General features: G+C 36.4%; 1 protein-coding gene across 11 annotated transcripts in view; it reads left to right on the top strand.

Moving 5' to 3' along the window:
- EIF4G3 (eukaryotic translation initiation factor 4 gamma 3) overlaps positions 1–20,764 on the top strand; it is a 335,147-nt gene that overhangs the window by 83,097 nt on the left and 231,286 nt on the right. For all 11 annotated transcript variants that reach the window (XM_055331203.1, XM_055331202.1, XM_055331204.1 and 8 more), the window contains exon 2: positions 18,297–18,372. In XM_055331203.1, the coding sequence (XP_055187178.1) occupies positions 18,297–18,372 (76 nt within the window). The remainder of the gene's footprint in view (positions 1–18,296; positions 18,373–20,764) is intronic.

The following is a 20,764-nucleotide window of genomic DNA, read 5'->3' as shown; positions in this document are numbered from 1 at the left end:
CTCAGTTTTGTGGTTCTGTCCCACAACCCTGAGATCAAGACCTGAGCTGAAACCAAAAGTCTCAGAGGCTTTAATAGACTGAGCCACCCGGGTGTCCCTGTTTAGCGATTTTTAATTAGAAGTTTCATACTATTGGGATTTGGTGTTTGGCCTACAGTAGTAGGGTTGATTTATATACTTCATTTGGACTATGTTAACCTTTTCTCTACGTACCTATTTAGGTACCTACTTCAGAGGTCAGAGAGAACCTTGACATGTAAAACTGAAGTCAGAGAAATGTAAATAACTTATTATAGCTGTATATATAGCTGAATCAAATTGACCATAATTTTGCTTTTATCCATTCCCCTTTTTTCTCCAGTAGGAAAATATTGATCACTCCCCTCCTACATATAGCTGTGATAATTCTCTTGCTAATACTATCATCACTTGTTTCGTTAATAAAACTATATATTTGACAAACACATGAAGAGTATAGCTGTCTTGTGGAGTGCCTTACCTGCCCTGCAGCCTCAGAACTCAAAGTCTTTCTTATGGACAAGACTTGTGACTGTAAACACCAAGATATTTTCACAATTAGTTTTTAAAATATTTTATTTATGCATTTAGAGCACAAGCTGGGGGGAGGGAAAGGGACAAGCAGACCCTGTGCTCAACAGGGAGCCTGATATGTGAGCCCCCTTCTCTGACTCCAAGATCATGACCCCAGATGAAATTAAAAGTCAACCATTCAACGGCTGAGCCACCCAGGTGCCCCCAAAATTAGTGTTTTAAATACCTACCATGATAGCTAACCTTATTGAGGTTTATTATATGTAAGACACCTTAAATATATTATTTCCATTTTGAGAAATAGTTACCATTTTATTCAATTTAAAAAAAAATACTGAGACAGTTTTAGCAACAGGCTAAGTATAACAGCCTATGTGGTCTGAATCTTTTGATTCTCGGGATTTTTTTGAAGGTCTGCAGGTTGGTTACCTTTGTCCTGATATGTCAGCAGTTAGAGGGTAAAGAAAGTGTTATGGATTTAGTGTTCACTTTCCAGAATAGTGGTGTGGCTGGCCCTAGGGTACTCCCAGTACCACTGCATCTGTGGGGTTTCTTCCCACCTCAGTGGCTAAGGGCAGGGTCCTTTGCTGATTTTGCCTTTGTCTTACCCTCAGGGCTGTGGTCCTTTTCCTTCTTTCTCTGCAGTTAGTTAGTTAATTAATTAATTAATTAAAAAGATTTTGTTTATTCGTGAGAGACACACAGAGACAGAGACATTGGCAGAGGGAGAAGCTGGCTCCATGCAGGAAATCCGATGCTAGACTTGATCCTGGGACTCCAGGATTACACCCTGAGCTGAAGGCAGACGCTTGACCGCTGAGCCACCCAGGTGTCCCTCTACAGTTTAAATATTATGTTAATGAACTTTGAATTCTGTATCCTTAGATCAAATTTTTAGCCTCAGTTGTGTATTTCTATACCCAGTTTGTGTATTTTTGTCTCCAGTGGGCATTTCAGACCTCCTGATTTTCTTCTCACTCCTTCTTCCACCTGTTCCTTTCTAGTTTTGGTAAACAGTACTATTACCTAAGTAGCTGCTCAAGATAAAGCATCTATAAGCCATTCTTTGTTTATACCTTTCTTTTCTTTCTTTCTTTCTTTCTTTCTTTCTTTCTTTCTTTCTTTCTTTCTTTCTTTCTTTCTTTTATTTTTTTATTTTTTGAAGGGTCTGCAATTTTACTCTCCTTGCAAGGTAGCAAGTTAATCTGTTACTGTTTATTGGATCCTGGAACAACACCCAAAACTCCTGAGTCAGAGACGAAGGACTTTATTATTCCTAGCAAAAGTAGTATCCAGTGCTTCATATTAGCTTGTATCTATTCTTGTCTCATATACTTTCCTTCTTCAAAAAATGTATTTGAGAGAAAACAAGTCAGCAAAAGAGTACAAGTGATGTGCGGGGCATAAGGGAATGGGGGTGGGCAGAAGGACAAACAAATTGTCTGCTGAGTGCAGAGCCCGACTCTAGGCTCAATCCTAGGACCCTGAGATCATGACCTGAGGTTCACCTCAGATGCTTAACCAACTGAGCCCCTCCTTTCCTCCTTACTGCAGTAGTAAATCCTGTTGATTTTATTTTAACTTGGCTTTTTCTCTCCTATTTATTTCTTCTGCAGTCTTCTAAAATCTTAATCATCTCTTACCTAGACAATTGATATAGTCCCTAACTAGTCTTATTTCTTCTTCCACCCTCTTCCAATTAATTCTTCATAAGCAATCAGAGTGGTCTTTAAAAACACTACTAATTTTATTCTCCTCCTCTGTTTAAACTCTGGTATTGCCCACTGACCTTAGATTTCACACTGCTTAGCAGATGCTACACAGCTCTGAAAGATGTAACTCACACTTAAATTTTTAAACTCTCTGATAACCATTCCCTACATACTTCTTCCTTCCTCTAGTCTCGTGATCCTTGAACACAGTCCTTTCCCACTTCTGGTTTTTGCATTCAGTGACTCTCTTCCTGGAATACTCTTTCTCTTGCTCTTCTAGGATTTCCATCCTTCAAATCTCCACTCAGATGTTACCTCTTCTGCCTTATCGAGAATACTATAATCTACCTCTGATATCATTGATTTTCTTTTTGAAAAATATTTAAATTCAACTTGGGGCAGCCCGGGTGGCTCAGCGGTTTAGTGCCGCCTTCAGCCCAAGGGGTGATCCTGGAGACCTAGGATCGAGTCCTGCATCGGGCTCCCTGCATGGAGCCTGCTTCTCCCTCTGCCTGTCTCTGTCTCTGTCTCTCTCTCTCTCTCTCTCCCTCCCTCTCCCTCTCCCTGTGTCTCTCATGAGTAAATAAATAAAATCTTAAAAAAAAATCAGTTTGCCAACATATAGTGTAACACCCAGTGCTCATCCCATCAAGTGCCCTCGTCGGTGCCACTCACTTAGTTACCCCAACCTACGACCCTCCTCCCCTTTGCAACCCTTTGTCTGTTTCCCAGTTAGGAGTCTCTCGTGGTTTGTCTTCCTCTCTAGTTTCTCCCCACTCAGTTTCCCTCCTTTCCCTTATAGTCCCTTTCACTATTTCTTATATTTCATGTGAGTGAAACCATATGAGGATTGTCTTTCTCCAATTGACTTATTTCACTCAGCATAGTATCCTCCAGTTCCATCTATGTCGAAGCAAATGGTAGGTATTCATCCTTTCTGATGACTGAGTAATATTCATTATGTGTGTGTGTATCTGTTATCCATTCATCTGTTAAAGGACCTTATGGCTCCTTCCACAGTTTGGCTATTGTGGACATTGCTGCCATAATCATTGGAGAGCATGTGTTCCATTGTTTCAGTGTATCTGTATTATTTTTATTTTTTCATACAGTTTTCACCATTTTAATTACCTGGTTTGTTTACAAACTTTTGCTTTGTCTGCCCTTGGAATGTGAGCACTATAAACTTGATGATTTTGCCTGTCTTACTACTTTGTAGCTACTAATCAAATACTTTTTTTTTTTAACTCCTCAAATACTTGTTGAGAATGAGAATGGATGAATGAGATTACTAGCTACCTATAAGCTGAGTTCTTGCATTTGTCCTAGGACCACTTTCCTCACTATGGTTTTATCATCTTACTTCAAATTTAGGGGTCAGAAAAGGGAATTAACAGGGATTGAATGTCGAATATCAGACATTGTACAGAGAGTATTTCATGTCCTGATTTAATCCTCAGAGCAATTTGTGTTTTACTGTTATCATTGTACAATTTAGAATGCTACTATTTTGAGGTTAGCTGTGACTATGCAATGTGCTGAAAACTAAAGCTAGAAATGGAACCTCAGATTTTCTGACTCCAGAGTCTCTGTGGCACACAGTGTCATGGAATTCTCTGCCCTCCCTGCAAGATAGTAAGTTAACCTGCAGGAAAGTCATGGGCAGGAAAGTAAATTTTGGTCACTTAAACAAGGAGGAGATGTATCTTCTTTTCTTTCACCCTTTTATTGTAAGTGTATCCTCTTAGTCCCCATTCACTGTTCTTTCTCTAGATGAAATGAATCACTTTCACATTCTCTTGGGGATTCTTTATAACTTTTCCACAGTCTTAAAACAGAATTTCAAAAAGTTAAGCAATAGTTAAGGGAACCCAGAGGATTTAACATTCCTTTTTGGCTACCTCCCTGCTGTTGAAATAGGGAACATTAGATGTAGCGGATGGGGTAGCTGACAGTATGGAGGGGGACAGGGAGTGAGAATAGAAGGCAATTCAGGTGGCCATATGGACTGGGTTACTGGACTGCTGGATTTTAGTCTGTTATTATAGTACATTAATCTACTAAGTAACTTAGATGAAAAAATCAAGTGTAGGATTAGGTGTCAAAACAAAATGAATCCATGGGATCCTTGGGTGGTGCAGAGGTTTGGCACCTGCCTTTGGCCCAGGGCGTGATCCTGGAGACCTGGGATCGAATCCATCCCTGCATGGAGCCTGCTTCTTCCTCTGCCTGTGTCGCTGCCTCTCTCTCTCTTTCTGTGTGTGACTATCAAGAATAAATAAATAAGATCTTAAAAAAAAAAAAAAACAATGAATCCAGATATGCATGATAAAATGAAATAAGCACCAATGTAAAGTGTTCTGTGTACCTTGAAGTGATTGGTTATTATGCACAGAATACCTCAAACCTACCTTTGTGGCAATGTTATGTGGAAGGAAAACACATGGAAAATTATCACAGACAATGTGAATTAGAAAGCACAGTTATGAAGTAAAGAAAGTTTATATAATCTGTGGTTCTTTGATAATACAAAAGTGTCTGTCGTCTGCTTTACTCTCACAGGATTATGCTACATCCACCTCTTGTTGAGTGGTCCAAGTATGTCAGTCTGTTTCACTGGAAAAGACTAAAAGGAGACTTAGTAACAGTTCTCAGATATTTGAAAGGTTTTCCTATAGAGTAGTGTCACTGGGTATGTGGAATCCTTGCATTTGATGTTAGCTTGAATAGTGAGGCACTTCAACTATAATGTGGTATGGCTTTTACTGTTGATGAAGTAACCATGATTTTTTACCTTGCGAAGTTATTTCTACTGGTCACTTTTTTTTTTTTTTTTTTTTTTTTTTTTTTTAAAGAGGGCAGCCCCAGTGGCGCAGCGGTTTAGCACCGCCTGCAGCCCGGGGTGTGATCCTGGAGGCCCTGGATTGAGTCCTGCGTGGGCTCCCTGCATGGAGCCTGCTTCTCCCTCTGCCTGTGTCTCTACCTCTCTCTCGCTCTCTCTGAATGAATAAATAAATAAATCTTAAAAAAAAAAAAGATTTTATTTGTTTATTCATGAGAGACACAGAAAGAGACAGGGAGAGGGAGAAGTAGGCTCCCTGCAAGGAGCCCTATGTGGGACTCAGTCCTGTATCCCAGGGTCATGCCATGAGCTGAAGGCAGACGTTCAACTGATAAACCATCCAGGCATCCCTCTATTGGTCAGCTTTTATCTGTGTTACCGTTTTTTTTTTTTTTTAGCATACATAAATACTTTGACTCATTTCTATGTACTGTAATTAAATCTTTCCTTTGTTACATGTACAAACAGTATTGACCCGATTGTTTAGTATTAAGGTGCCTTGGCTTGGGGTTGTTGAATATGAATAGAAAGGAGTCTTTTCCAGTTATTACTGAACATAGAAGTTTGCTAAGAGTATTGTTAAAACCTGGCTGGACAACTTTCCATATTGCTAGATCAATAGACTGGGTTTAAGGGGATCCTTACCCTATTTAGATCTTATATTGCTTTCTGCCATTGAAAGAAGTGCAGTTTGCTGAGGAATCCCAACTATCCCATTTTCCTGTTGGCAGCCTATTTTGCTATTATGTTGCATAACACTTTTCCTTATTTGCTCTGTGGATGAGACATTTCTTTTTAGTTCATTGGACTAGATCAGGTTGATGAAACATTTTGAGTACATGAATCCTTTCTGCAGTATTCTAGGTTCTAGGGATAGAATGGTAGACAAAACAGATAAGGTACTTGCCCCACTGTGGAGTTTTAATATTATTATTTTAAAAATTCATTATAAAACTACATAAAACGATACTCACTTTTTGGATAACAGTTTTATTGAGGTATAATGTACAGAGAATTCATTCATTTAAAATGTACAATTCACTGGTTTTTAGTATATTTATAGACTCGTGCAATCATAATCACAGTTTCAGAACGTTCAGATTACCTCAGAAAGAAACACATATCCTGAAGCCATCATTCCTCCTTCCCCCATTTTCATCAATCCCCCCAGCCCTAAGCAACCACTAATTGTTTCTGTTTCTACTTTTTGTCTATATATTTGTCTATTCTGGGTAGCTCACTTAAGAGGAATTGTACAAAATGTAGTCTTTTGTGACTGGCTTCTTTCATCTAACATTATGTTTTCAAGGTACATCCATATTGTAGCATGTCTCAGATCTTCCATTTCCTTTTTTTGCTAGATAAAACTCCATTGTATGGTATATTTCATTTGATGTATCCATTTTTCAGTTGATGGACATTTAGATTGTTTTCACTTTTTGGCTGTTGTGAATAATGCTGATATGAACATTCATGACGAATTTTTATTTTTTTTATTACTTTTAGACATACACCCAGGGGTGAAATTGCTGAGTCATATGGTGACTCTGTTTAACCTTTGGGGAAATTCAGTATTCACTTATTGTAGGTATATATCAGTGAATTCTGACAAATGTGGAGTTTTGTAACTTCAACACACTGAAGATGCAGAAAAGTTCCATCACTTGATTATAGTCCTTCAGTGCTCTTTGTAGATAACCTTTTCTCCATGCCCTATCCCCTGGCAACCAGTGAGCTTTATTCTATCCTTTTAGTTTTACCTTTCCCAGAATGTTGTATAAGTGGACTCAAAACCTTTTTGAGTCTAGTTTCTTTTACTTAATTAGCAGTTGATATTCATTTATGTTGTTCTCTCAATAATTCATTCTTTTTTAATGCCTAGTGGCATTCCTTATATGGGGGTATCAAATTTTATCTATTCACCAGTTATTCACAAGGTAATTGGACTGTTTGCCATTTTTGGCCATTATGAATAAAGATGCTATAAATATAGTGCTTAGGCATTTTGGTTGAGTATAAGTTTTCGTTTTTCTTGGGTAAATACGTACAAGTGGGATTGCTGGGTCATAGGATAAATTTCTTTACCTGTGTAAGAAATGCCAAGTTGTTTTCCCAAGTGGCCGTACCATTTTGTACTGTGCCAACAACAATATGTGAGATTCCCAATTGTACCTCATCCTCAGCACTTGATATTTTTTTGTCTGTCTAATAGATATAATGATAGCTCACTGTTGTTTTATTTTGCATTCCCTAATAACTAACGATGCTTAGCATTTTTTCATTTGTTTGTCTGTCATCTGCGTATCTATTTTGGTGAGGTGTCATTTGTTCAAAACTTTTGCCCATTTAAAAAGTAGTCTTACTGTTGAGTTTTGAGAGTTCATTATATATTCTAGATACAAGTCCTTTATCAGATATGAGATTTTGCATGTGTTTTCTCCATTCTAGATCTTTTCATAATTATATCTTTCACAGAGCAGAAGTATTCATTTTGAGATACCCAATTCATCAGTTTTTTTCTTCTTTTACAGAGCATGCTTTTAATATCATATCTGAGAACTCTTGGCTTAATCCATACTGGCAAATATTTTCTTCCTAAAGGTTTTTCAGAAAGTCTTAGTATTTAAAATTTTGCATTGTATCTGTGGTTCATTTTGAATTAATTTTTGTTTAAGGGGTGAGGTACATGACAGTAGTGATAGCTGTTTTGTATATGATTTTCTAATTGTCTAGCACCATTTGTTGAAAAGAGTATTGTTTCTTTATTTAATTGCGTTTGCACATTTGTGAAAAATAAACTCACTAGGTTTGTGTGGCTCTGATTTTTCTAGTCTGTTCATTGATCTGTCTGTCCTTTTTCTGACACCACACTGAAATTCATGTGTTTTAAGGTTTGGATGTTTCTTTTATGCTCCCTTTTGTTTAGTCAAAGCCAGAAACTTCATTTTTCCTATCATTAAAAAAAATTATAATTTTCTTTTATATAGGAATAACATTAGAGGTATCTCAAATTCATGAGTCATTTCTTCCTTCTTATTTGGATTTGTGAGCCACCATTTGACCCCAGAAATAGAGGATTTACCATGTGGCGATAATGTGGGAGATTGTGTACTTTCTTTCCTAGGAATATAGACTGAAAATGATTGTGTTGCATGTAGGTATACCTGATAACCATTTTCTGCATCATCCTGTGTACTGCATCATGTCTTTGAAAGAAAAGAAGATTACAAAATCAGAGCTAGATTCATTGATAGAATCTCCATACATTTTGTACAGAATAATAATGCCAAATCTTAAGGTATCAAGAAAATCCCCTGTAGCTTTTGCACAGTCAGCAGTTTTTCATTTACTTATTTTTAAATTTTTTATTTTACTTACTGTAAAGATTTTATTTATTTATTAAAGAGTGAGTGCTTGAGAGAAAGTATGAACAGGAGGAAGGACAGAGAGAGAAGCACTCCCCACTGGGCAGAGAGCCTGATGTGGGGGCTCATCCCTGAACTCTGGGATCATGGTCTGGCCAAAGGCAGGCACTTAACTGACTGAGCCACCCAGATGCCCTAAAATTTTTATTTTTTAAATTGTGGTAACATACATATATACATAACCTAAAATTTACCATTTTAACCTTTTTATTTTAATTTTTTATGATTTTTAGTAATCTCTACACCCAACATGGGGCTCAAACTCTTGAACTTAAGACCAAGAGTCAAATGTTCTACTGATAACGAGGCACCCCCCATTTTAACCTTAGAATGTAGAGTAGTGTGACATTAAGTACATCATGTTGCTATGCTGCCATCACCACCATCCATTTTCAGGACTTTTCCTAACTTGTCATAGTTCTTTTTTTTTTTTTTTTAAAGACTATTCATGAGAGACAGAGAGGTAGAGACACAGAGGGAGAAGCAGGCTCCCTGTGGGGAGCCTGATGTGGGACTCGATCCCAGGACCCCTGCCGGGATCACAACCTGAGCCAATGGCAGACGCCTAGCCACAGAGCCGCCCAGGTGCCCTGTCATAGTTCTTTTTAAGCCTAAATTCTGTTACTAGAATTTCAGAACATTGTAATTATGATCTCATCTTCATATTACATTTTAAGAATGCTCTACCAGTTCAGGTAAATGTCAAGTCCTTGAAAATTTTCCAAAGCATGGAGTTCTACCTATTAAAAACTTGTAGCCAGCAATACAATGTCCATTGAAGGTTGACTTTTGTTATATGTGAATGACTAGCTCATTCAGTTCTTTTTTGGAGGATAGCATTTAAAATCTGTCGGATATATGTTCCCTACCTATTATTGTCTGGATCCATATCCAGAGAAATCTAGCATATTTATTTTTTGTTATCGAAGACCATTTGAGTGATTCAGATGTAGGATACAAATGGAATTGCTGACTGTTCTTCCTCCTTCTTAATGAAATTTCTTTGAGGTGGGCATTTTTTGAAGGAAGATGGATACTTTGTTGCCTTCTGCTTTTGCTTTGTCACATGGATTATGTTTTAATCTGAATTGGGAGTTAGTATAACACTTAAATATTTGTCCTAGAATTAAAAACTTAGAGAACTAAGAGCTTGGTTTGAAATTTGTGAGTATATTTTTCGTGTGTATATCACTTTGTCTCATAGAAAGTTGATATTTTTGTCTTGAGTAGAAGTATTAATAGCATAGTCAGCAGCGGTTTTCTTTGGCTATATATATGTGTGTGTGTGTGTGTGTGTGTGTGTGTGTGTGTGTGTGTTTTAAACCTTATCTAAGCAGTGCATGTTTCTGGGTAAACTTTTTTTTTTTTTTAAGATTTTATTTATTTACTTATGAGAGACACACAGAGGCAGAGACATAGGCAGAGGGAAAAGCAGGTTTCCTTGTTGGGAGCCCAATGCCAGACTCTATCCCAGACCCCAGGATCAAGTCCTGGACCAAAGACAGATGCTCAACCACTGAGCCTCCCCAGTACTTCTGTCTGGGTAAATGTAAATGTGTCTGTCAGGAAATCAATTTCTGAGTTAGTATAAATCCAGAATTCTGAGTCGAAAACCAGAGCCATAGCAAGGGCTTTTCTGGCTAAGCACTTTGAAACCAGTTTTTCCAGATTTGTAAACAAAACAAAACAAAACAAAACCAAAACAAAAACCACCCCTCAGTATAATGGGCCTTAGTTGTTAACATTCATTTGGTGATTTCTAAAGACTTTTAAAGCCAAAACAGGATAGGAAAGAAAGTAGGCTTTTTGCCATTTCTAATTTCAATATCAAAAGAGTTCAGAAAACTCATTTTTTCTGGTAAACTAGCAAAAACTCTGGACAGAAGGCAGAAGTTAGAATATATGTTTTGCAGTAAAGATATTAATGTGTTTAATTAAGGGGTGCTGCCTTAGGCCCTGCTGGAGGTGTTATATAATGTAACAACTCTGTTAGATTTCTACCAGTGGAAAAATTCTGAATTCCAGTAAGGGATTTTGCACCTAAATTTATAGTCCAGCGTTAAATTGAATTGAAATAATAAAATTGGCCAGTTTTATTTCCCTGAAGTTTCAGTGGCAAAAGATAGAAAGCAATGAAGAAAATTTTGGCTTTCTTAGAACTTTGGTATCTTTTTTTAAAAAAATAAATTTCCATAAAAATAAAAATAAAAAACATTTCCTTGTGGTTCCTGGGTGCTCAGTCAGTTAACTGTCTGCCTTCATCTCAGGTCATGATCCCAGGTTTCTGGGATTCCACCCCTCAGTGGCTGCAGGTTCTCTGCTCAGGCAGCAGCCTGCTTCTCATTTTGCCTGCTGCTGACCTTGTTTGTGCGCATAGGCTCTCTCTCTGTTAAATAAATAAAATCTTTAAAAAAAAAATACATTTTCTTACAGACTCCAAAGTTAAAGCCAGGAGTATGTTTTGTCATAGTGTTTAGGTTTAATCAGTTTCTGTTTTGCTTTTGTCCATTCAGAATTACTAACATTGTGACTTCTGCAATTTCTATAGTTGCTGGGTAGAGACATTCAGGATGTTGTGCTTTGTGGGACATTTTACATGCTTGATGTTTATGTTTGACAACTTCAAATTTATTCAGTCATGTCTGTTTCATCTTTCATAATAACATGCATTAATCTTAGCACAGTTTTATGCTTGGGTTTGAGATGAGCTCTTTCTCTGGTAAGTAGTAATTAGCTGAGGGTTCTTTACTGTTCCGCTGAGTGTTCCATTCTGGAATTTGCTTGTCTTACTGATCTATAGTTTCTAGAGTAGTACAGCTCTAGCCTGTATCTTTTTTGAAGCTTTCCCAGTGTAGGAAAAGGTTAATTTCAAAGATTTTATTTATTTATTCATAAAAGACACAGAAAGAGAGGCAGAGACATAGGCAGAGGGAAAAGCAGGCTCCCTGCAAGGAGCCCAATGCACAACTCGATCCCCGATCCCAGGATCAGGACCTGAGCCAAAGGTAGACGCTCAATCGCTGATCTAGCCAGGCATCCCAGAAAGTGTTAATTTTAAATTAAATATTATTGTGATAAGATATGCTTATTCTAAATTTGACTCATTTCAAGTGTACAATGCTTTTAGTGCATTCATAGATATGTGCAGCCATTACCACAGTTTTATTTTTTATTTTATATTTTAAGATTTTATTTATTTATTCATGAGAGACACAGAGAGAGAGAGGCAGAGACACACACAGGCAGAGGGAGAAGGAGGATCTATGCAGGGAGCCCGATGTGGGACTCCATCTCAGAATCCAGAGATCATGTTCTGAGCCAAAGGCAGATGCTCAATCACTGAGGCATCCAGATGTCCCACCACAGTCAATTTTCGAACATTTTCATCATCCCAGAAAGAAACCCTGTCCCTCTTAGCTATCACCTCTCTCTCTTCATTTTCCCTAGTCTTGAGCAACTACTAGTCTTTCTGTCTTTATAACCTATTGTGAATATTTCATTTTTAAAAAAAAATATTTTATTTATTTATTCATGTGGGCGACAGAGAGGCAGAGACACAGGCAGAAGGAGAAGCAGGCTCCATGCAGGAAGCTTGACCCAGTACTTGATCCTGGGACTCCAGGATCACGCCCTGGGCCAAAGGCAGGCGCTAAACTGCTGAGCCACCCAGGGATCCCCATGTTTTCAAGAATTCATCCATGTTCTGGGATGTATTAGTCCTTCATTTCTTTTTATTGCTAAATAAATATATTGGTGTATTCTTTCCATTCATTAGTTGATGGACAGTTTAGTTCTTTCTGTTTTTTGATTATGAATAATGCATATATGTAAATATTCAAGTGTAAGATTTTGCAAGGACCCATGTTTTCATTCTCTTGGGTGTATATCCAAGAGTGAAATTGCTTAGTCTTATGATAACTCAGTGTTTAAACTTTTGAGGAACTGTCACAGACTCTTTCAGAGTAGTTGTGTTGTTTCGCATTCCCACTAGCAATCTATGAGGGTTCTATTTTCTCTGCATCCTTACTGAAACTGGCTTTTTGATTGTAGCCATCGTAGTCGGTGTAAAGTGGTATCTCATTATAGTTTTGATTTGCATTTCCCTGGTGATTAATTATATTGAACATATTTTCATGTGCTTTTTGGTCAGTTGTATATCTTCTTTGGAGAAATAATGTCTTTTCTGGTCATTTGTCCATTTGAAATAATGGGTTATTTGTGTTTTTATTACTGAATTGTAAGAGTACTTTATATATCCTAGATATGGATTATTTATATGACATATGACTTGCAAATATTTTTCCCCACTTTGTCAATTGTCTTTGCACTTTCTTGGTAGTATCTTTTGACCCACAAAACTTTAGGTTTTTTGAAGATTGATTGATTTACCTATTCTTTCTGTTGTTTTTGGTTTTGTTGCTGTCTCATCTAATAATCCATTGCCAGATATGAGGCCATACAGATTTATCCCATTTTTACTTTTGAAAATTTCTAGATGTAGTCTTTATGTTTTTGTCTCATTTTGAGTTAATTTTTGTGAAGTAAGCCTTCCAGCATCATTCTTTTGCATGTGTCTATCCAGTTGTGCCTGCAAGAGGGGGTTAATTTTAATTTTTAGATTTTTATCATTTAAAAAAGATTTTATGAATTCATTTGAGAGAGAGAGTGAATGGAGGGAGAAGAAGAGGGATCCTGAAGCAGCCTCTGCTCTTCAGGGCAGAACCCAGCTAGAGGCTTGATCCACAACCCTGAGATCATGACCCGAGCTGAAACTAGGAGTTGGTTGCTCAACTGAGCCACCTATCCCCTCATTTTTAAATTGAGTTTCTATAACTAGTCAGTTAATGAGTTTCCATGTGCAGCAAATCTCAAACATTTTAATGAGTATAATTTTATACTCTTAAAATATTTCTTGAAACATTGTAAATTAATCTGGATAATTTTCTATATCATAAATAGTGACAAGATTTTTTTTAAGAGTTTATTTCATATAGACAGTTTAAGAATGAATTTCAAATGGACAATGTGTTTATTCATATTTCTTAGAATGAGAGAGGGGCAGAGGGAGAAGGAGAGAAAGAGTCTTAAGAAGGAGGCTCCTTGCCCGTGTGGAGCCTGATGTGGGATTTGATCTGAGATCATGACATGAACTGAGATCAAGCATTGGATGCTTAACTGACTGAGCCACCCAGGTGCCTGCTTATTCAGTTTTGACTAGTTCATTTCCTGTAAAATGCTAAGTTAAATTTTGTTTTGTAGGGGTAATTTTCAAAGTATGCTAGTTTATTTAAATTGGATTTCTATAATTTTTTTTTATTTCTATAATTTTTAAAGTATATATCCCTTAATGGGTCAGAATTAACATTAAAGGGAATATAGCTATTTCTAAAGCAACTATATTTGAAACAGTGCTTTTTTTGAGAAATAATGTTTGATATCATTATGAAACAGGTTATAGTGTAGAAATTCTGCCCTTATTCTTATATCCTATACAAGTTCTCTTCCTTTTTCATTATCATACCTGTTTTGATTTCATATATCGAAAGAAGAGGGGTTCCTGGCTGGCACAGTTGGTAGAACATGCGACTCTTGACCTTGGGGTTGTATTTTTGAGTCCCACATTGGGTGTAGACATTATTTAAAAGTAAAATCCAAAAAAAAAAAATAAAATCCAAATTAAGAAAGAGACAGGGAAAGGAAGGAAGAGAAAAAGGTATAAATTAATGAGTATTACCATATTGCCATAAAGCTCAAATAAGAAATAATGCAGAAAAAGATCTTTTTCATTTATTTGTCTTCATTTCCTGAAATCAATTGCCTGTGTCTTCTCTAAAGTAATTTCTACAATGAGATTTTTGTACTCTTGCTTTCCTTTTCAATGAAGCAGTAATAACTTGAGGCTGTCACTTTAAGAATATTGCTTTTGCTGAGTATTGATCCAGCATAGTAGCTTTTCTTACAGTGGACTAGGGCAAAGTTTGGGAACATTCAGCTGGGGTCTATAAATGGAACATTAGTGTTTCAGCATACGGAGAAAGATTTCTGTTGACTTTAATTACTTGTTTTCTGATTTCTTAAAATATACCTTTTGAGGAGATACTGATTACAGGTCAAACTCAGGGTCTGCTATGTCTTTGATCAAGAGGCTTTTTTCCTAATGAGAGAGTTTGTCATTCATGAAATTTCAGTACACACATGTGCTTAAAAAATTATCAGTCCATTTCTGTTTTTTTGACATAGGTAGGAAACATTCAGATTATTATGTAATCTCTTAGATCTTTGGATTTCTCTGAAGAAATTTGATCTTTGAAAATTTTTTATCTGCCTAATTGACAATGTGGAGGGTATGTAGTAAGTAGCTTAATAATTTAGAGTCTGTTATATTTTAATACTCTTTAATCTTCACATTTTATTTATTTCTGAAATCTGTTAATTTTTTATTAGAAAAAGAAAGTGGGGAAGTAAAATATTTTGCATTTGTATTTGTAGTTAGAGTCTTAAATTCAGTTGTTACATACCATCTGTCTAGATTTGCTAATGATTTTCTTATAATTCCTAATGATTTAACTCATAGCAGTTTGAACTACAGAAGTGTCAGGTGGGTATGCCTACTGTATTTCAGTTATGAAATTTAAAAAATAAAAACATGCTCTAGAGCACTGCCCATGCATATTACACTGCTTATTGATTGAATTAGAATTTTAAGTGGTACTATGAGAAACCATTTGCTTGCTAACTTGAGCTCAAAGGTTAAATAGGTAAATATCCAATGATTTATGCTGGTGATACAGAGCTTGATGAAAGCTGGTAATAAGCTTAATGGCAGGCAGAATTAGGAGGAGATGTGTTGTAGTGAAAGAGCTTTACATGCCTATCATTTCTTTGAATTCACTTATTTATGGCTGGAAGTGCCTCTTTCATACTGATTTATTGAGCTTGGTTTCAGTGGAAATGGGGCAAAACAACTTATTTACAAATTAATAAGGTTAATTTTTTATTGAAATATTATTTACATACGATAAAATTCACACTTTTTGAGAGTACAATTCAGTAGTTTTTTTTTTTTTTTAAGATTTTATTTATTCATGAGAGATTCAGAGAGAGAAGCAGAGACACAGGCAGAGGGAGAAACAGGCTCCTTGTAGAGAGCCTGATGTGGGACTCAGTGTGGCGCTTGATCCCTGGATCTAGGATCACACCCTGAACTGAAGGCAGACACTCAACAGTTTAGCCACCTAGGTGTCCCTAATTCAGTGGCTTTAGCATATTAATGAAGATAGGTTATCATCATCATTAAATTAAAGGAGAAAATTCCTATGTAAAATAAGCTCACTTGTTTTGATACATTACCTGCCCAGTACTAAGTGTTCATTTACTATTGGGCAGATGATTCAATTTGGGACAAGAATTTGAGACTTTCTAGAATTTTCGGGTGACACACTTCATTAAATCGCCTGTTAGATGAACTTATCATTTAGTTCTGTCAGGTGAATGGGGGCAATCATATTTTGACCAGATTGTGATACTGTTTTTTACTTTGCTGTAAAGTATTCTGTCTCTGGACACAACGATGTAATAGGAAGAGCGTGGTCTTTAGACTTTAGGGCGACATGGCCTGACCACTTAGCCTTGTTAACTTGGGAGAATTACTTTTTGTTGAGCCTCATTTGACAGGCAATACTGTAAAATGATTCAGTGAAGACAACATAGTTGGTTAGACTTGGAGGCTACTTTAGATTCAGATCTCCTGACTTCTATTTTCGGTTTTCTTTTTTATAGAACTATGTTTTTATTTTAAAATAAATAAATTTTACTCATAACTTCCTTTTAGGAAACAGTTTATCAGTCTACAATACTGTGTTAGTGATTACAGAGAATAAAATAAACAAAATCAACATTCTGTTATTTGTCGCCCAGGAGAAAGAATGTTTGTTACTTGGACTGTTGACCATAGATATGTGATTGCCTCTTCACAAATCTTGTAATTATATTGTTAGCCAATAAAATAACTACTAGAAATCAGGAACCCTAGCCTTTTGTAAGGTTAAATGGTGTGGGCTCAGCTTCTGGGGCATAGTACTGAGAACTCTCATTTGAGAACTTATTCTCATAGGGTGAGAATTAGCCCTAGCTAGCAAAAGCAATAGCAGTTGGCTCTGCAGAAGAAAGATGGTCTCATATTTTCCACCATTCATGTGACCACAATGTAGAACTGTAATTCAAGGAAAGTTTTATGCCAGCCAAGGGTAGTCTTCATTCTGAAAGAATTAACAAGCTCATAATTAAGGACTTTTGTTTCGGAACTTGTTAGGCTTATGTTTTCTACATTGCAAGCGTATCTGTAGCTCGGATGAAGTAGTTTATGAAATGCCTTAGCTTTGCTATTTCTTGCCGCATTTTATTTTATTATCTTTTTTAACATTCCAAATACTGTTTACTTCCTTGAAATCCTACAGCATTTTAGATCCGTTGTGTCTAGGGGTTGATGACAACGTGTTGAACTGTGGTCTGAGGTTGCTAGTTTTAAGAATTGTCTAGAGACTGGTATGGTGTTACTGATTTTGAGTGACTAATGCTTTGAGGGCTTGTGCTATATTTTTTCTGTTCCACTTCAATAAACTGTTGCTACTTACGTATAAAGAATTTCTCTTATTGATTCAGATTTCTGTAATTTGTGGTCATTCATATAAAATTATTATTTGCAGCTGTCATTTTGTGTTCCAAAATGTTTCACTGAATTAGGAAGGAATATGATATGAGAAGTATGAAGTATTTGTTAGGTTTAAGGAAGCATTCAGTTTCATTTTGCATTTATTATATTTATAGTCTTTTTAAAAATACATTTAAATTAGTATAAACACACAATAGAGTTATGTAATCTTATTTTCTGGAGAGAATTGCTATTAGTTGTTTTTTTTTTTTTTTTTTTTTGTCATTCTTAAAGAGGTAAAAATATCATTTTGCCAGGTAGATGGAGCTCATGTCATTTGGTTTTTGAAGCTGATTAAAATGATAGTCTTTTGTCCTTTGATAGACTATCCTGGCAACATGCTGAAATATTTTAAATATTATGCTGAAGAACCTTTATGGTAAAAAAGAATGAATTAATTAATTTGAGAGAGAGAGAGAGAGTACATGATAGAGCACAGGCAGGGGGAGAGCAGAGGGAGAGGGAGAAACAGGTTCTCCACTGAGCAGAGAGCTGTTGTGGGGCCTGATCCCAGGACCCTGAGATTATGAGTTGAGCCAAAGGCAAGTCACTTAAACCCACTGAGCCACCCAGGTGCCCCGAGCCTCTTTTTAATTTATAGTTGGTGGGTAGATATGGGGAAAGTAGCAGCTAAAATAGAAAAACAAGGAAACAATTGTATTTGCCATTTCTGAGTAATTAGCAGAACAGACTGTGTCTTTTTCAGTAATTTGCATGCATCTTCCCGAATATCCTGTTTATACTTCTTTAGTCTTTTTCTCTAGAGAGTAAAGGTGGATTCTCATCATGGACCTAAAGTGTGGAGGCTTGTGTAATTTTATTTGTTTTGAGTTGCCATGGAATGCTTATCTTGGGAATCACTTTTGGAGAGATTGAGCTGATTACTTTAAGAAATTTGAAATATTTGTTTTCCAGTTTTGTGGAGAAGTAAATGAGTAACCTTACTAATTGGGTGACGAAAGTTGGGTCATTAACAGAACCTTATGATGGTAAATTTCTGTTAATGCTAAAGCAAGGCATTTTTGAGTTCTCTTATCCTTAACTCGCTCTTCTAGAATCCCTAGAGGACCTGTGCAGCAGCCTCTCGAGGACCGAATCTTCACTCCTGCTGTCTCAGCAGTGTACAGCACGGTGAGTACCTCAAGGACTGTTGTCGCAGTGCCTGACTTTTTGCACATGAGCCTTTGATATCACAGCAATGTTTGTTTGATTGGCATGTGAAGGTTTGGTAAATGGTTCATTAAAATACCAATTTAAATTAGGTGTATTTACTCTAAGAAGGGTCACTAGGCCTTTTTCCTCATTATCTTTATTTAATAATTGGGTGTGAAACAAACATTGTTTTAAGATAGATTGGCTCATACATATGTGATCTTATTCCTCCTTTTTCATCTTTCTGTAATTCCGCTGTGGCCTTGTCTTATAATTCTTTTAGAAAATTGAGTTTTGTTTTTTTTTTAAGGAAATTGAGTTTTAATTTTCTTTTTTGATGTTAAAAACCTTTTTTAAAAGTTTTAATCTTTTCAAAGTTTAAATTTTTTGAATGTAGAGGATGAAGATCATAAAATTAGAAGCAGATTTCAGGTGTCTCACAGTGATCTAAGGGAATTTAGTGAGAATGGAAGAGTCAGATATATCTTTTTATTATTTCAGTTCATCATACCATTTATTCCTCATCCTACAAATAGGGTATGATAAAGCACTGATTCTTATCCTTTTGGGTTATGAATTACTTTTGGAATCTGAATGTAGTCACAATACTTTCTTCTCAAAAAAGAGCATATACCCAGTGTTTATGTATAATTTCAGAATTTCACAAATATTCATTAGGCCATTCATCAGCCCAAAGTTAAGAACTTTTGATTAGAGATACAAACATGATATATATGGGAAAGGAAGAAGTCCTTTCATTATGGAAGTGACACTAAGCTGAAAGATATAGGACGTCTCTAGGTAGAGCAGGGAACAAAAGACCTTCTAGGAAGTTAAATTCAGAGGCATACTTAATGGAATGAATGGCTGCTAGTCAGCTTACTATGGCATGTGTGTTAGGTTTTGTAGCAGAAGCAGAGATGAGCTAGTAGATGGGTTTTGAGAGTTTTTTTTTTTTTTTTAAGATTTTATTTATTTACTCATGAGAGACAGAGAGAGAGAGAGAGAGGCAGAGATACAGGCAGAGGGAGAAGCAGGCTCCATGCAGGGAGCCCGATGACGTGGGACCCAATCCTGGGTGTCTAGGATCACACCCTGGGCTGAAGGCCGCACTAAACCGCTGAGGCCCCCCCCCTCCCCCCCGCCCCCCGGGCTGCCCGGGTTTTGAAGGTTTTAAGATTGTCATGGAGAGTTAAAACTTTATTGTACAGGAATGGTTAGGATGATTTCCCTGAAACAAGTCTCAGTTTACAGATTATAGATTAACACTTGTAAATTATTTTTTGAACCCCCTGACTCTTAAAATTGATTCAATTTGGATGACAAATTGCCTGATCATTCTAATAATTAAGAACCTTCAGTTTACATTGAAGAGCAGCCTTTAGTTTTTTTTCTGGCATAAACTTTCTATAGGCCAAAGCGTTTTTTTTGTTTTGTTTTGTTTTGTATTGTTGGTACTGACCTTAAGGGCAGCTTAATTTTTGTGTGGCATAACTCTTAGAATATACATTTCTTCTAATGATGAAAGTACTCTTTAACATTCAATTATTATTTTCAAGAATAAGATAGATAGAAGAAAATGAAAATTTCTAGTAATCTGATTTCTGGAAGCAACTACTGTAATGATTTTTTGGGTATAGTTTCCTTTTTTCTTTCTGTTTTAGGCTCTGTATAAGATATTTTATTCTAGTTTGTCAGTTCATATTATAATATTAGCTTTTTCTGTGCTATTGAAATATATCATAAATAATAGATGGTTGTCTATTTTGTCATAAGAATTTAATATACACTGAACATTTCACAAATATTTCTTGAGCTTTTAAAGTGTATCAGGTACTGTTTGGTGTTGTGGATGTAGTAGTGAGCAAACCAAACCCATTGTACTCATAATAGTGTTTATACTGTTCTGTCGGTTAGAAGAAAAGTAAACAAGTATATGTGAAATATAGTAGTGGGTAGGAATAGGGGTCTTGATGAAAATGAGACAGTATAAAGGGATAGAGAATGACTGAACAATCCTACTTTTCCTAGGGCTCTTGGGACATTCTGTCTCAAGGCATTGATTGAAGTAGAAAGCTAAGAAGTGAGGGAGTGAGCCTTGCATATTTCTAGGGAAAGCATATTTCCAGTAGAAGGAACAGCAGTGCAAATGCTTAGGGATAGCAATGTGCTTGATGTGGTCTTAGAACTGCAAGGAAACTAGTGTGGTTGGAGAAGAGAGAGGGTAGGGAGAGAATTCAGAGAAGTCTCTGAAGCATGAGATTATGTGGGGCATTATTTACCATGGCAAGAATTTGGATTTTAATCTAAATGTGCTGGAAAACCATTAGAAACTTAGGAGCAATAGGTCTGAATTTCCTTTTAAAGACCA

The sequence above is a fragment of the Nyctereutes procyonoides genome, unplaced genomic scaffold (assembly GCF_905146905.1).
Source record: "Nyctereutes procyonoides isolate TBG_1078 unplaced genomic scaffold, NYPRO_anot_genome, whole genome shotgun sequence".
NCBI lineage: Eukaryota > Metazoa > Chordata > Mammalia > Carnivora > Canidae > Nyctereutes > Nyctereutes procyonoides.
This window is presented reverse-complemented; position numbering and strand designations above follow the sequence as displayed.